The sequence below is a fragment of the Staurois parvus genome, unplaced genomic scaffold (genome assembly GCF_062004578.1).
Source record: "Staurois parvus isolate SC_StPar_1 unplaced genomic scaffold, SC_StPar_1.0 ptg001116l, whole genome shotgun sequence".
NCBI lineage: Eukaryota > Metazoa > Chordata > Amphibia > Anura > Ranidae > Staurois > Staurois parvus.
Window position 1 is genome coordinate 31,656 of NW_028318912.1, and position 17,515 is coordinate 49,170.

The window sequence follows — 17,515 nt, forward strand, 5'->3', positions numbered from 1 at the left end:
AACTTTTCAGAAGACCGCTCATTTCTAATAGTAATGTTGCAGTATTCTCTTTTCCCATTTTTTTTTTTATATATAAAGATATTTGTATTGTAGATTCCCCATTGGCTGCCATTGAGCCTCCATGATCAACAGTTGAGATGTGACCTCAGCCATACAGAGTGGATAGTTTCCAGCCTGGTCTTGGTAGACCTGCACTGAGAGAGTAACAGTAAGGTATACCCAGAGCTTATAGGACCACTGAAGGGATGGCATTACTTAAAGTACATGTTCAGTGAGCAAGTATGTCTGCCACGTCCAACAAACTCTACATAGAGGAAGGTTTGTAAGATATTACCACACAACGACAAAGTCATGGTCACCATTAAAGGGAAACCATAAAGTTTGTGAACCAGTTTTATTTTAGTTTAAACCTTAAACTGTTGTTTTTATATCTATTTATTTACATTTTGTATACAATATTTGCTTTACAAATAAACACGTTATACATTGCAAAGGATTCCTAGAGCACAATGAGTTATCTAAAGAGACACAGCATTGATTGTCTCCTTTCAGGCAGGCTGAAGGGATGAGTCACTGTGAGGAATCATTCAGTTCTCTGTGCAAACTTTACATCTTGATATCATTAAACTGTGTTATGTATAGTTTTTTTTTATAGAAGTTTGTTGAAGCTCCAATTATAATAAAATAAAAAATATAAACAAAACCAAAAATGGTGATAATATAGAAATGATATACATTCCCTTTACACTGAAAAAAAAAACAAGAAATCTAAAAAAATTCACAAAAGTTCACACTGATGCGGTGCGGAATTCGCACCGGTTTCTGTGTGCGAATTCCGCACCACATCACACTCGCACCCCATTCATGCGAACCACTGCAGGTGTGTATGTTACATTAACAACACCCCGAAAATGGTTCGCAAAATGCGGTGTGATGTGCAGAATCAGATCTCCTGGGTGTGAATACCCATGCGACCCGATTCTAGTGCAGACCAAAAAAGGGTCCTGCACCTTTTTGGTGCGGGTGTGGATCAATTTGAGCCATACAAAGTGTATGGCTCAAATCGCACAGCACAGAATTCGCATGTGATCTGCACAGGAATGCGATGCGGTTCCTGTGCGAATCACATGCGATATGCCACACCACAGAAGTGTGAACCCAGGCTAAAGTAGACCTATAGTAAGTACGATATTAAGCTATGCTAGCAGCCTTGCAGGGTAGTAGAGTAATAAAATGTCTGAAGTACCTTTCCTGGAATGTCCTGGTGGGCTCCCTTCTATGCTGGCCAGTTGTCTGAAGACCTGAGTTCTTGTTCATTTGATTTTTACTGAAGGGGAAGATTGGGCAATCTAAACTCTGATCCTCATCAACAGAGCTCACATGATCAAGTGGTAGGCCTACCAAAACATGGCCACAGCTAACTTGAACCAACCTTTCCTCCAGGAATGGTACTTCAGTCCTTCTATTACTCATTTGTCTATCCTGGCAAGACTGTTGACATAGCTTTAAGGTAACATTTGAATATAGCTCTCATTTTAAAGGAGCTGATTTACTCTTGAATGCTAACCAAACGTGTGCAGCCCTGACTAACAGTACAAAATATATCATTTATCCATATAGTGACCTTTCAGAAATATTGATGGGATATGTGCTTCTCAGTCTGGCCTTTGTTGTTGGGATTAGTTAAAAAAGGTTCACTCTCCTTACCAGGCTCTGGTTGAAAATGTTTAAGTCTCCTAATATGACCAGGTTCCGGTGGGACGTTCAGTAAAAAAATGTTCAAGTCTTCTAACATGATCAGGATTTGGTTGGATGTTCGGTAAAAATATTCAAGTCTCCTAACACAATCAGGTTCTGGCTAGGGATTAGTTAGGAATGTTCAGGTCTCCTAACATTACAACATTCTTGGACAGGTGAAATGTTGAAGCCCCTCAACACAATCATGTTCTTGTTGTAGGAATGATCAGGTCTTCAGACGTGATCAGGTTCTGTATGAAAATTTTTAAGTCTTCTAACTCAACCACTTTCTGGTTGGACATTAGTTATACATGTTCAGGTCTCCTAGCATGACCAGGTTCTTGTTGGATGTTTGATAAAAATGTTCTGGTCGTCCAGCATGACCAGGTTCTGGTTAGAACATTATGTAAAAATGTTCAAGTCTTCTAACATGACCAAGTTCTGGTTGGATGTTAGGTAAAAATATTCAGGTCTCTTAACATGACCAGGTTCTGGATTGGGATTAGTTAGGAAGGTTCAAGTCTAACATGACCAGATTCTGCTTGAACATCAAGTAAAATGTTGAAGTCTCCTAACACAGCCAGGTTCTGGTTGGACATTAGTTATTAATGTTCAGGTCTCCTAACATGACCAGGTTCTGGGTGGATGTTAGGTAAAAATGTTCAATTCCCCTAACATGTCCAGGTTCTGAATGGATGCTGAGTAAAACTGTTTAAGTCCCCTAACAAAACTAGGTTATGGGTGGATGTTTGGTAAAAATGTTCAAGTCCCCTAACATGTCTAGGTTCTGGGTGGACGTCAGGTAAAAATTTTCAAGTCCCCTAACATGACCTGGTTCTGGGTGGACATTTGGTAAAAATGTTCAAGTCCCCTAACTTGACCAGGTTCAGGGTAGACGTTGCACAAAAATGTTCAATTCCCCTAACATGTCCAGGTTCTGGCTTGAAGTCAGTTATAAATGTTCAGGTCTCCGACCATGACCAGATTTTGGTTGGGAATTAGTAAAAATGTTCAAGTCCCCTTACATGACCAAGTCCTGGTTGGACAGTAGTTATAAATGTTCAAGCAAAAAATGAGCAGGTTCTGGTTGGACGTTAGTTAAAGATGTTCAGGTCTCCTAACATACCAGATTCTGGTTGGACATCAGTTAAAAAACGTTCAAGTCTCTCAGCGCAAACAGGTTCTGGCTGAGCAATATAAAATGAAATTAATATACAATAACACTTTCAGTATGAGATCATTTGTGTGGTCACATTTGGAGACATGTGCGCAGTTGTGTGTTCGGGCTTCTGTAAGAAAGTGTGATGTCACGTGGTTGATGTTTTTGGAGCAGCGACGGTTTCTTCTTGCTGGTACTCTGAAGGTAGATGGACTAGGGGCTGCAGAGTATAGTCCTCCTGGTCCTTTTCTTCTCTCTTGGGGATTGCACGCGAGGTGAATGTTCCTTTTACCGTTCCATGAACAGCATCTTTTAGCTGTGGAAATTCAGAGATTAATTGGATGAATGTTTGATGTCATGAGTGTTATGTGTCATCCTTGCACACAGGTTTTTTTAATTAAAGTAATATACAGTATGTGTGTGATATCTGTTTAGTCATATCCAGCTCCTGACAATTCCATGGGCCAGCTCTCTGATATGTATGAGAGTCTTTTCCATAAAATTTTCTTGGCACATTTTCTATGGTAGGTTGCCAGGGCTTTACTCAACCCTCCCAATCTGCTTGCAGTTTTAGACTTTAGTTCCACTTAGTCATCCTGCTAAAATGTTTCTCAAAACACATTTACAAGTAATTGTAAATGCGGTCCATTTTCAGTGCCATGACAGGGGTGGCCATCTTTGCTGGACCTCCCTCCCACATTGTTGGTTGCTAGGGCACTCAGCACCTTAACAACCACTGATGCTGTTTGCCCACTGTGCCTCCATAAGTTCTTTCTAAGGGTGGTCGCCCTAAATGGCCTCATGGATTGCAGGACCCTGACTGTTATTTATAGTTTTATTAGTAGTAACTTTTGAGTTGCACATCCCAAAACTTGGAAGGTGATTGTCAGGAATGGACTTGCCAGTAATGGTGGGACTCACCTGCCTTGTGGGCTGCAGTACCAGGGCTGGCCAGCGGGTGCTCCCAGCAATCAGAGACTCAACCCTGCAGCCAGCCAACACCTGAAGCTGTTTATGCAGGTGTATTTAAGGGATGGCCAGACCTGCAGTCTGGGCCTTGGTGTGTGTTTTTCCTGGGCCCTGTACCTTGTTACCTGCATCCCTGTTCCTGTCTCTGTCTGATTCGTTGCTGACCCTGCCTGATCCGGACCTCTGCTGACTTCTCCTGCTTTATCCCTGGCTTGTGACCCCGACCATTCTCTGCCTGACCCCCTGTACCTACCTGCCCGTTAGTTGCTGTACCCGGCTCGTGACCTGACTACTCTCTGCCTGCTCCTCCTGTTCCTACCTGCCCGATTGTTATTGACCCGGCCTGCCTGACAACGCTTGCATTGTATGTATTGTTATCTGTAGCTGGTTTGGTTCGTTTGCACTGTGTTATGTTTTAGTATTGCACTGAGTTTATGTATTGTTAGTCTTTAATAAATTGTCTTATTGTTTATAACATATCTGAAGCCTGCGTTTCCCTGCGTCAGTTCACATACCTCTGGTCATACCCTGGAGCCCTGACAGTGATAGAACTCTGAAAACCTGCAACCTTTGAATAATGCGAGGCAGTATGTGGCATCCCCTTTACTGTTGTCTAGAGGCGTTCTTGTGCAGTTTTGGAATCTTGGCAGTACCCTGTTCAGACCCATCCTTTCAGATAGGTTGTATTGCCAACAGCTGTTAAGTCTCTCTGTGGCTAGCAGACCTATTTTAGTGGGCATACTTGAAACTAACACCAGATGCAAGAATAAACTGAGGACATAAAAAAGGGTACAGGGTGTACACATGGTTCTCCTCCAAAGAGAACTCCAGTCCTGATCCCCCAAGCCACAAAACTCCTGATGGGACTGAAGTAGTCATGGCTCACCTGGCTGAAACCAGGTAGAGCCCATTCTTCAGGTGGCCTGCCGAGGCAAGGCCCACCCAAGTACTAGATGGGGCTCTCCTGAAGGGAGACCCCTTGGGATGGGGGGGCCTTGACCATAAGACCATGTGCCCTCTCATCCAAGACTTTTAGGGAATGTCCAGCGATATATACCCTACTACAAAGGCAGTGAGTAAGTGCTACAAGCTGTGCAAAGTGACCTGTGACGTCATACCTCAGTCAGGGAGACGACTCCCACCAGCCGTCCTGTGTTGGTGACATAGGCCCTGCGCAGGCTGAGGAGGTTAAACAAGTCGTAAACCTAAAGAGAGAGGAGAAAATGTCCACATAAGAACCTTTTTTTGGCCTAGGAGGGTGACCACAAAAATGTTCGATTTCATGGTAGGGGCGGAATAAAGTGTACCACGCAAAATGTCCCAGGTTGCTGCTGTGATTGGTAGGCATGATGAAAGGTGGGTGTTCCTAAAAGATGTGGCTTATGTTGTCACACCATCCAGCATCTGCTTCCTTTGCACCTCTCGACGTTTGGTCACATGATATCTCAGAGCTGTACAGGAAGTTGGTGCTGGAAGACTTGCTTCGGCTAGGTGCTGTGTCCACAGATCTGAATGAGGTGTCTATATAATGTCTATCATGTGTTGCTGCCTGTGAGCCCCCCAACCCAGTCCTCCCCTGGCTGCAAGCTTTTGTTGTTTACAGTAGACTTTCCAACCCTCCAAGGTCTGACATCAGACTGCCTGGCTGAAGGAGATAGACATATTGGGTAAAGCAAAGGTCCTAAAATCGGCACTAAATATGAGAGAACTGAGCCATGTCCTGTAGGTCAAGATTCAACTCAGATCATCTGCTCAGCCTCGGTTCTTCCTTACCTGGTAAAGAGTCTGCTTCTCCAGAAGCCTGTATGGAGCTGGATCAATTGTCAGGTCCTCTAGGGACACCACTTCATTGAGCTGACGGCACTCCCATTCCTCCACCTGTTAGGATAATATGAAATTTAACCTGTTAGGTCAGCGATATTTACCATCAAATGTGCCATTTTCTGGGATACCTGAATGGATTGTTTAAAAGACATCTGTGCCCTTTGTTCAAGTTGTCCTTTAATGAATATAGCCGTCCTGCTAAGTACAGCCCACCTGGTCTTATACTCACCTTCCACCTCAATCCAGCCACTGTATCTTCACTCTGTGGCCTTTTTGGCTACTTGCGTCATAAAATGTCCTATCTGGGTCCTCTTCAGCCCGTGCATGCACTCCACAGACCTGTTTATTCCTATGAGGGGAACTGTACTTATGGCGGCTTCCAGCGGTCCTGCACAGTTCAATTGTCCCCCCAAGCTGAACTCCGGCCTTCCCTCCAGTCTTGCACAGTTGTACAGATTCCTCTCCTGGACGGAAATTACTTTCTCCGATTTCACCACACACTGTGAGCTTCTCACAATGTGCATTAGAAGCTGCAGCAAGTCAGATAGAGCTTCGCCTCCTTTCCTAGCTGCAGGCCATCCAGCATCAGTTAGCCCGTCTGTTCCTGTCCCACCCCTTTCATGCAAATAAGGTCAGCATGCAAATAAAGCTTCCCTAGAAATAGTCACTCTTCCAGACTGAAATCCACCCATTAAGACCTTTTGATATTTGCATAATTCCTCCCAAGAGTCCGCCCAATGATTGCATCAGGACTCACGAGAGGAGTACTGAGACGGTGTTGAGCTCCAATTCTAACAGGCTTTTAGAATAAGTATGATGTGTGTAATGGGCGTCTCTTAAAGAATTGAAGCAAAATGGGTAAGACTGTCTTCAGTCTCCTTTCCTGGCTGCTGTAATGGCCTGTCACCCACAGTATAGAGGCCGGTCACCCACGGTATCTAGACCCGTCACCCACGGTATCTAGACCCGTCACCCACGGTATCTAGACCCGTCACCCACGGTATCTAGACCCGTCACCCACGGTATCTAGACCCGTCACCCACGGTATCTAGACCCGTCACCCACGGCATCTAGACCCGTCACCCACGGCATCTAGACCCGTCACCCACGGCATCTAGACCCGTCACCCACGGCATCTAGACCCGTCACCCACGGCATCTAGACCCGTCACCCACGGCATCTAGACCCGTCACCCACGGCATCTAGACCCGTCACCCACGGCATCTAGACCCGTCACCCACGGCATCTAGACCCGTCACCCACGGCATCTAGACCCGTCACCCACGGCATCTAGACCCGTCACCCACGGCATCTAGACCCGTCACCCACGGCATCTAGACCCGTCACCCACGGCATCTAGACCCGTCACCCACGGCATCTAGACCCGTCACCCACGGTATAAAGGCCTGTCACCAACACTATAAAGGCCTGTCACCCGTAGTATAAAAGCTGGTCACCCATGGTGCATAGACCCGTCACCCATGGTATCTAGACCCGTCACCCATGGTATCTAGACCCGTCACCCATGGTATCTAGACCCGTCACCCATGGTATCTAGACCCGTCACCCATGGTATCTAGACCCGTCACCCATGGTATCTAGACCCGTCACCCATGGTATCTAGACCCGTCACCCATGGTATCTAGACCCGTCACCCATGGTATCTAGACCCGTCACCCATGGTATCTAGACCCCTCACCCATGGTATCTAGACCCCTCACCCATGGTATCTAGACCCGTCAGTCATAGTATACCGACCTGACACTTTTAAATACTGCTCAAACAAATGAAAGGAACACTTTGGAAATTCATCAGATCTCAACGGGGAAAAAATCTCCTGCTGGATCTCTATACTGACATGGACGGGGTAATGTGTAGGGAATGTAAGGCTGCCCCATTGTTTGATGGAAATGAAACGGATTGACCTGCAGAGGACTGAATTCAAAGACACCCCAAAAATCAAAGTGAAAAAATAATACAAAAGGCGAGTCCATTTTGCTGAAATGTCATTGCAGCAACTCAGAATGGTCCTCAGTAGTTTGTATGGCCCCCATGTGCTTGTATGCAATGTCGGGGGAGGCTCTTAATGAGACCACGGATGGTGTCCTGGGGGATTTCCTCCCAGATCTGGACCAGGGCATCACTGAGCTCCTGGACAGTCTGCTCATCGGTTGAACCGGTCTGGCGGCATCGGTTGAACCGGAAAATGACATCCCAGAGGTGTTCTATTGGATTTAGGTTAGGCGAGTGTGGGGGGCCATTCAATGGTATCAATTCCTTCATCCTCCAGGAACTGCCTGCGTACTCTTGAGTAGTGTAGTATAAAGGCTGGTCACCCATGCTGTACAGACCCGTCACCCATGGCGTACAGGCCCGTCACCCATGGCGTACAGGCCCGTCACCCATGGCGTACAGGCTCGTCAGCCATGGCGTAAAGACCCGTCAGCCATGGTATACAGACCAGTCACCCATGGCGTACAGGCCCGTCAGCCATGGCATGTAGACCCGTCAGCCATGGCATGTAGACCCGTCAGCCATGGCATGTAGACCCGTCAGCCATGGCATGTAGACCCGTCAGCCATGGCATGTAGACCCGTCAGCCATGGCATGTAGACCCGTCAGCCATGGCATGTAGACCCGTCAGCCATGGCATGTAGACCCGTCAGCCATGGCATGTAGACCCGTCAGCCATGGTATACAGACCTGTCACTTATAGTATAAAGGCCCGTCACCCATGGCATGTAGGCCCGTCAGCCATGGCATGTAGGCCCGTCAGCCATGGCATGTAGGCCCGTCAGCCATGGCATGTAGGCCCGTCAGCCATGGCATGTAGGCCCGTCAGCCATGGCATGTAGGCCCGTCAGCCATGGCATGTAGGCCCGTCAGCCATGGCATGTAGGCCCGTCAGCCATGGCATGTAGGCCCGTCAGCCATGGCATGTAGGCCCGTCAGCCATGGCATGTAGGCCCGTCACCCATGGCATGTAGACCCGTCAGCCATGGCATGTAGACCCGTCAGCCATGGCATGTAGACCCGTCAGCCATGGCATGTAGACCCGTCAGCCATGGCATGTAGACCCGTCAGCCATGGCATGTAGACCCGTCAGCCATGGCATGTAGACCTGTCACTTATAGTATAAAGACCTGTCACCCGTGGTATACAGACTTGCCACCCACAGTATACAGATTATTGTAGTAGAAGTTCTCACCATCTTTTGGTACTGGCTGCGGAATTTGCCAGAGCGCCTTCTGCGGCTTTCACTCCTCGGCTTTGATGTCTGTAACAAGGAGATAACATATAGCAGATTAACTGGTTTATTAAATGAAGACAAATCGCAGACAATATTTAGCTGCCAAAGGCAATCAGGCCTACAGCTGTCCTCACTTTGCACAGTGCTAGAACAACCAAAACTATAAAGCCCAACTCCAGGAAAACTAACAGTCCTCCCTTGCACTGGGTAATTCTACTTCAATGAAAATAATTCTCGATGACAGACACTTCCTATTATGGGTTGACAACACTCTCCCCTGTCTCCCAGTTGTGGTCCTGGGTTGTCACCCCATCTAATCAGCTTTCAAAAGAGACTACTATGGATCATTTCAACAATCAGGCATAGTCCACCATTAGGAGAAATGCCATGCGGCCTTCTCACCGCCTGCTTTACCCTCCTAAATGCTGCACTATGTTGCTCTAACCGTGTGCATTGTGTGTGGTTGCAGCGTGGCCCCATTCACTTGAGAAGCCAACGATTGACGCTCCCATACATCTACCCTCCATTTAATGGCTGACATGCATACGATATGTAGGGGCTCATTCATACCTTTATTTATTTATATTTTTTTCCTGTGGTGCGTTTTTTAATGCGGTCTACCTTTGGGAGATGCAATGGCTGGAAATTGCACCAACATGCAGCAAGCAGCGCTTCCTAAAGCTTGCACCGCACAACAGTGTGAACTCTGAGGAAGCCTTCCTGGGGGCGCATTCAATAACTTACCTCTTCGCTTTCAAACGTGACGGTGTCCTGGTTACTGTATGTAGTTTCTATAACTTCTGACTCTGTGAAAGGGAAAAAGCATGTAAAGGTTTAGGGAATAACTCCAGGCAGATATGTACGATACCCTTTATTTCACCTACGTATTTCCACAAGAATCTGGAAGTGGCTGCTCAAAACTAAGCTTGAGGCTGAAACTGAAATCAGTAGAGATGAGCGAATCGAAGTATCCGAAGTGGAATTCGAGTCGAATATCGGAAAAATTTCGATTTGTGCCGAATCCGAAAAATAGCCTAATTCGGACGCGCGAATCGAAATTTTTCAGAAAATGGCGGCTGACATGTGCGGCGACGGAGCGGGGATGTCTGGGAAGGCGCGCAGACAAGGCGCGCTGACCCATAATGCATTCCTCAACTACATGTGATCGCATCAGCCAATCAGCAGCCAGCCAGCCAGCACTGTGTAATGGTCGAGCTATAAATAGCGGCCATTTTGGAATTCTTCATTTGCCTGCAGTTATTGAACAGAGGCAGACCGCTCTGTACTAGGGACAGGGACAGAGTTAGGGCCACAGAAACGATAATTGGGGACAGAGAAAAGTTACTTAGGGACAGAGAACCATTACTCAGGGACACAGACTTGTTAATGAGGGCCACAGAATCGTTATTTAGGGACAAAGAAACGCTAGTTAGGGCCACAGAATTCATACTCAGGGACAGACAGAATTGTTACTCAGTGCCAGAGAATTGTTACTTAGGGCCACAGAAACGTTACTTAGGGCCACAGAATTGTTACTCGCACAGACACAGAATTGTTACTCAGGGCCACAGAACTGTTACTTAGGGACAAAGAAACGCTAGTTAGGGCCACAGAATTCATACTCAGGGACAGACAGAATTGTTACGGAGTGCCAGAGAATTGTTACTCAGGGCCACAGAAACTTTACTTAGGGCCACAGAATTTTTACTCAGGGACAGACAGAATTGTTACGGAGTGCCAGAGAATTGTTACTCAGGGACAGACAGAATTGTTACGGAGTGCCAGAGAATTGTTACTCAGGGCCACAGAAACTTTACTTAGGGCCACAGAATTGTTACTCGCACAGACACAGAATTGTTACTCGCACAGACACAGAACTGTTACTGAGGGCCACAGAACTGTTACTGAGGGCCACAGAATTGTTACTCGCACAGACACAGAATTGTTACTCAGGGCCACAGAACTGTTACTTAGGGACAAAGAAACGCTAGTTAGGGCCACAGAATTCATACTCAGGGACAGACAGAATTGTTACGGAGTGCCAGAGAATTGTTACTCAGGGCCACAGAAACTTTACTTAGGGCCACAGAATTTTTACTCAGGGACAGACAGAATTGTTACTGAGTGCCAGAGAATTGTTACTCAGGGACAGACAGAATTGTTACGGAGTGCCAGAGAATTGTTACTCAGGGCCACAGAAACTTTACTTAGGGCCACAGAATTTTTACTCAGGGACAGACAGAATTGTTACTGAGTGCCAGAGAATTGTTACTCAGGGACAGACAGAATTGTTACTGAGTGCCAGAGAATTGTTACTTAGGGCCACAGAAACTTTACTTAGGGCCACAGAATTGTTACTCGCACAGACACAGAACTGTTACTGAGGGCAACAGAAACTTTACTTAGGGCCACAGAATTGTTACTCGCACAGACACAGAATTGTTACTCGCACAGACACAGAACTGTTACTGAGGGCCACAGAACTGTTACTTAGGGCCACAGAATTGTTACTCGCACAGACACAGAATTGTTACTCAGGGCCACAGAACTGTTACTTAGGGACAAAGAAACGCTAGTTAGGGCCACAGAATTCATACTCAGGGACAGACAGAATTGTTACGGAGTGCCAGAGAATTGTTACTCAGGGCCACAGAAACTTTACTTAGGGCCACAGAATTTTTACTCAGGGACAGACAGAATTGTTACTGAGTGCCAGAGAATTGTTACTCAGGGACAGACAGAATTGTTACTGAGTGCCAGAGAATTGTTACTCAGGGACAGACAGAATTGTTACTGAGTGCCAGAGAATTGTTACTTAGGGCCACAGAAACTTTAATTAGGGCCACAGAATTTTTACTCAGGGACAGACAGAATTGTTACTGAGTGCCAGAGAATTGTTACTCAGGGACAGACAGAATTGTTACGGAGTGCCAGAGAATTGTTACTCAGGGCCACAGAAACTTTACTTGGGGCCACAGAATTTTTACTCAGGGACAGACAGAATTGTTACTCAGGGACAGACAGAATTGTTACGGAGTGCCAGAGAATTGTTACTCAGGGCCACAGAAACTTTACTTAGGGCCACAGAATTTTTACTCAGGGACAGACAGAATTGTTACTGAGTGCCAGAGAATTGTTACTCAGGGACAGACAGAATTGTTACTGAGTGCCAGATAATTGTTACTTAGGGCCACAGAAACGTTATTAGGGCCACAGAATTGTTACTCAGGGACAGACAGAATTGTTACTGAGTGCCAGAGAATTGTTACTTAGGGCCACAGAAACTTTAGTTAGGGCCACAGAATTGTTACTCAGGGACAGACACAGAATTGTTACTGAGGGCCACAGAACTGTTACTTAGGGCCACAGAATTGTTACTCGCACAGACACAGAATTGTTACTGAGGACCACAGAACTGTTACTTAGGGCCACAGAATTGTTACTCGCACAGACACAGAATTGTTACACAGGGACACAGAACTGTTACTGAGGGCCACAGAACCGTTACTTAGGGCCACAGAATTGTTACTCGCACAGACACAGAATTGTTACTCGCACAGACACAGAATTGTTACTCGCACAGACACAGAATTGTTACTGAGGGCCACAGAACTGTTAATCAGGGACACAGAATTGTTACTGAGGGCCACAGAACTGTCACTTAGGGCCACAGAATTGTTACTCGCACAGACACAGAATTCTTACTCGCACAGACACAGAATTGTTACTCAGGGAAACAGAACTGTTACTGAGGGCCACAGAACTGTTACTTAGGGCCACAGAATTGTTTCTCGCACAGACACAGAATTGTTACTCGCACAGACACAGAATTGTTACTGAGGGCCACAGAACTGTTACTTGGGGCCACAGAAACGTTAATCAGGGACACAGAATTGTTACTGAGTGCCACAGAACTGTTACTTAGGGCCACAGAATTGTTACTCGCACAGACACAGAATTGTTACTCAGGGACACAGAATTGTTACTCAGGGACACATAATCGTTGAATTAAAGAGTATGTCAGACAACATGCAGAGGAGTGGCAGAGGAGGCAATGTTTTAGGAGCGAGCAGACGTGGCAGCAGAGGAAGGGGTCGAGGCAGCACTATTCGCAGCCAGAGGCCAGTGCTCCCGGTGTCATCCAGCGGTCGTGTCTCCACCGACAACCCTGCCGTCGTCGATTGGTTGGCTCGGTCGTCTTCCTCTTCCCAGGTCACCTCTGACACCTACAGCCAACGGTCGGTGGGTACGTCAGACACAACCGTTAGTTGGCATGGCCCGGGACCAAGCCCACTGAAATCACGTGTCCTCTACCTGCCCCTGTCCTTTGGTGTTCCCTCACCAAGCGAAGTATCGCATGCTGTGGGCTCAGCCCCACTGTACAGTGAGGAAGAGCTAACAGAGGGCGGTCAGGAACGGGGGGAGACATCCGCCTTTTCAGCAGCTAGGCGAAGAAGTAGTGGCGAGGAGAGTGGCCCGGTAGCCGGTCTAGAGACAGGTCTGTCTCCTGACCCACACGCAGCCGAGGGGGCTAGTAGTGAGGCGGAGACCCTACTTGATGATGAGGAGGTTGATCTCACTTGGCAGCCTCGTCGTCATCAGGCAATTTCTTCCACATCATCAGGAGAAGAGGGTGGCAGCTTGGCAGTGAGCGAAAGTCGGTGGGTTGCCCAGGAGACAGCAGCAGGGTCGCAGCAGTGTCAGTGGAGGCAGTGTCAGTGGAGCCAAACGGCCACGGAGTAGAGCACCAGCTCCACTGCAGCCTACCACCACGGCCAGTAGTGGTGCCGGTGTGCACGGAGGAAGCAGCAGTCAGCCAGTGAGGAGTATGGGGGCAAAGTTTCCTACTCGGCGGTGTGGCAATTTTTCGTCAAGCCGCCCGAGGAAGTAAACGTAGCCGTATGTCGACTATGTGGCCAGAAAGTCAAGCGTGGCCAGGGGGCCCATGTTGGGACTATTTGGGCCATGTTGGGACAATGGGAGACCTCCCATTGCTGCTGTCTCCATCGCCACACTCTGCCATGTGCCACTTTCAGGTCTCCTCACACACTGCTGGTGTGTAGAATTTTTTGACATAGGGTGCTGGCAGATTACGGGCCTCCCATAGCTGCTGCCAGGCCCCTAATCTGCCATAGGCCCCTATATACCGCCTCCTCATGCTGCTGCCAGGTCCAGAGTCTCTCATGGGTCCCTGTACGGCCTCCCATTGCTGCTGTCTCCATCGCCACACTCTGCCATGTGCCACTTTCAGGTCTCCTCACACACTGCTGGTGTGTAGAATTTTTTGACATAGGGTGCTGGCAGATTACGGGCCTCCCATAGCTGCTGCCAGGCCCCTAATCTGCCATAGGCCCCTATATACCGCCTCCTCATGCTGCTGCCAGGTCCAGAGTCTCTCATGGGTCCCTGTACGGCCTCCCATTGCTGCTGTCTCCATCGCCACACTCTGCCATGTGCCACTTTCAGGTCTCCTCACACACTGCTGGTGTGTAGAATTTTTTGACATAGGGTGCTGGCAGATTACGGGCCTCCCATAGCTGCTGTCAGGCCCCTAATCTGCCATAGGCCCCTATATACCGCCTCCTCATGCTGCTGCCAGGTCCAGAGTCTCTCATGGGTCCCTGTACGGCCTCCCATTGCTGCTGTCTCCATCGCCACACTCTGCCATGTGCCACTTTCAGGTCTCCTCACACTGCTGGTGTGTAGAATTTTTTGACATAGGGTGCTGGCAGATTACGGGCCTCCTATAGCTGCTGCCAGGCCCCTAATCTGCCATAGGCCCCTATATACCGCCTCCTCATGCTGCTGCCAGGTCCAGAGTCTGTCATGGGTCCCTGTACGGCCTCCCATTGCTGCTGTCTCCATCGCCACACTCTGCCATGTGCCACTTTCAGGTCTCCTCACACTGCTGGTGTGTAGAATTTTTTGACATAGGGTGCTGGCAGATTACGGGCCTCCCATTGCTGCTGCCAGGCACGTAATCTGCCATGGGCCCCCGTACCGACTCCTCATGCTGTGACGTTGCAACAAGGTGGAATTCAACCCTACATATGTTAGACCGCCTTTACGAACAGCGAAAGGCCATCACCGATTTCCTGATGTTAAAAGCGGATAAAGGTATTCCCTGTGTAACTTAGATGTCAGCCATTGGCAGCTCATGCGTGACACCTGCGCTTGCTCAGGCCCTTTGAGGAGGCCACGCTATTCGTGAGTCGGCAGGACTATGGGATGAACGACGTCATTCCTCTGTTGCACGTCCTGGAACAAATGCTGTTAACAATGGCTGGTCAGGGTGCGGTAGACGTGGCGCACAGATCTCAACGCCACATGACCCCTGTGGGGGCAGGACAGGAAGAAGAGGAGGAGGTAGAGGAGGACATTGGTGCTCAGGAATTATTGAGTGAAATGGGTGGTTTTTCCACTCAGCGGACAGGAGTGGAGGAGCAGGAGCATCTGGTAGAGGAGGAGGAGGAGGAGACAGAGGACCCAGACGCACCGTGGCAGTATGCTGTGGAGATGGAGGCAGGGAGTCCCTCGCATTCCTTGGCACAAATGGCCCATAGCATGCTCGGTTGCTTGCGTAGCGACAGCCGAATAATAACCATCAGACAAAGGGATGACTTTTGGCTGTCCACCTTGTTGGACCCTCGCTACCATTCAAAAATGGTGGCCTTTTTCACACCTGCTGAGAGGGAGGCCAAAATAACGTACTATAAAAACCACCTATGTAGTCAGCTGGTCTCTGCCTGTCTGCGCCAACGTCCATCCTCAGACACTGTGGGCCCTGTGCGCTCGCGTTCCGCTGCCATGGCAGCAGGGGAGGGGTGGGGTGGTAGGAGCAGTGGCAGCTCCACCAGCAGCGGCTGCCTCAGTCTGCAGTCGATGACGAGTAGCTTTCTTCACCAGCGCAGTGAGGAAACTACTAACCAGCCGCAGCAGCAGCAGCAGCAGCAGCAGCATCAGGTGGACCTGGAGCAGGACCTCAAACAACAGGCTTAGGCCTACTTGGACAGCACCCTGCCAACCGAGGTAGACAATCCCCTTGACTACTGGGCAACGAAACTTGACCTTTGGCCCCAACTAGCTGAATTTGCCCTTGAAAGGCTGTCATGCCCGGCCAGTAGCGTGGCATCGGAGCGCGTGTTTAGTGCGGCAGGAGGTATTGCAACTCCGCGGAGGACACGACTGTCCACCCAAAGTGTGGAGAGACTGACGTTTGTGAAAATGAATCAGGCGTGGATTAGTCTGGATTTCAAACCACCAGTTCCTGACACAACTGACTAAATCCGCCATGAATCATGCCCCAAACATGTGCCACTTTCAGGTCTCCTCACACTGCTGGTGTGTTCCATTTTTTGTCATAGGGTGCTGGCAGATTACGGGCCTCCCATAGCTGCTGCCAGGCCCCTAATCTGCCATGGGCCCCTATACCGCCTCCTCATGCTGCTGCCAGGTCCAGAGTCTGTCATGGGTCCCTGTACGGCCTCCCATTGCTGCTGTCTCCATCGCCACACTCTGCCATGTGCCACTTTCAGGTCTCCTCACACTGCTGGTGGGTTCCATTTTTTGTCATAGGGTGCTGGCAGATTACGGGCCTCCCATAGCTGCTGCCAGGCCCCTAATCTGCCATGGGCCCCCGTACCGACTCCTCATGCTGCTGCCAGGCCCGTAATCTGTCATGGGCCCCTGTTGTCGCTTGTTGGCATATTCCGCTCGTTCAGATGCTCCTTCTCCTGCTACTCCTCTTCACGGATTCCGTCAGCAGTCTTTCTTGGAATCCGTTTCCAAGAGACAACAGTTTGCGAGCACGCACCAGACGGTGCAGAAACTGAACGTCCTCCTGTCCAAGTTGCTGCTGCCAGGCTCGTAATCTGTCATGCGCCCCTGTACCGCCTCCTCATGCTGCTGCCAGGTCCAGAGTGTGTCATGGGCCCCCGTACCGACTCCAAATGCTGCTGCCAGGCCCGTAATCTGTCATGGGCCCCTGTACCGCCTCCCCATGCTGCTGCCAGGTCCAGATTGTGTCATGGGTCCCTGTACGGCCTCCCATTGCTGCTGCCAGGCCTGTAATCTGCCATGGGCCCCCGTACCGACTCCTCATGCTGCTGCCAGGCCCGTAATCTGCCATGGGCCCCTGTACCGCCTCCTCATGCTGCTGCCAGGTCCAGAGTGTGTCATGGGTCCCTGTACGGCCTCCCATTGCTGCTGTCTCTATCGCCACACTCTGCCATGTGCCACTTTCAGGTCTCCTCACACTGCTGGTGGTTTCCATTTTTGTCATAGGGTGCTGTATGGCCTCCCATTGCTGCTGCCTCCACCGCCACACTGTGGCTCCACACTCTGGTTTTGGCCCCGTGACTGGCCAAATGAGTGAAGTGTGCGGTGATTCTAAGATCGACGGCACTCATCTGCATGTCATACTGCCTGACAGTATTATTTCTCTTCCCCAGCAGACTCCAAGGGCATTTAAATTAAAGGTACAGTGTTCAGCACTAATATTAAGTCTCTCTGAAGCCTAGAAACACCCTTTTTTAAGTTAAATTCACAGCGAATATATTCGACTCGAATCGAAATTT

General features: G+C 48.9%; 1 protein-coding gene across 1 annotated transcript in view; it reads right to left on the reverse strand.

The window, feature by feature from the left end:
* Positions 1 to 379: 379 nt before the first annotated feature.
* The window catches only part of LOC149440073 (chloride channel protein ClC-Kb-like), a 91,553-nt gene continuing 74,417 nt past the window's right edge, over positions 380 to 17,515 (reverse strand). Inside the window, exons 18-22 of the mRNA XM_089658964.1 lie at positions 9,684 to 9,745; positions 8,898 to 8,966; positions 5,639 to 5,743; positions 4,984 to 5,070; positions 380 to 3,212 (exon numbers count right to left, since the gene is read on the reverse strand). Coding sequence (XP_089515090.1) covers positions 3,045 to 3,212; positions 4,984 to 5,070; positions 5,639 to 5,743; positions 8,898 to 8,966; positions 9,684 to 9,745 — 491 coding nt within the window. The 3' untranslated portion in view covers positions 380 to 3,044. The remainder of the gene's footprint in view (positions 3,213 to 4,983; positions 5,071 to 5,638; positions 5,744 to 8,897; positions 8,967 to 9,683; positions 9,746 to 17,515) is intronic.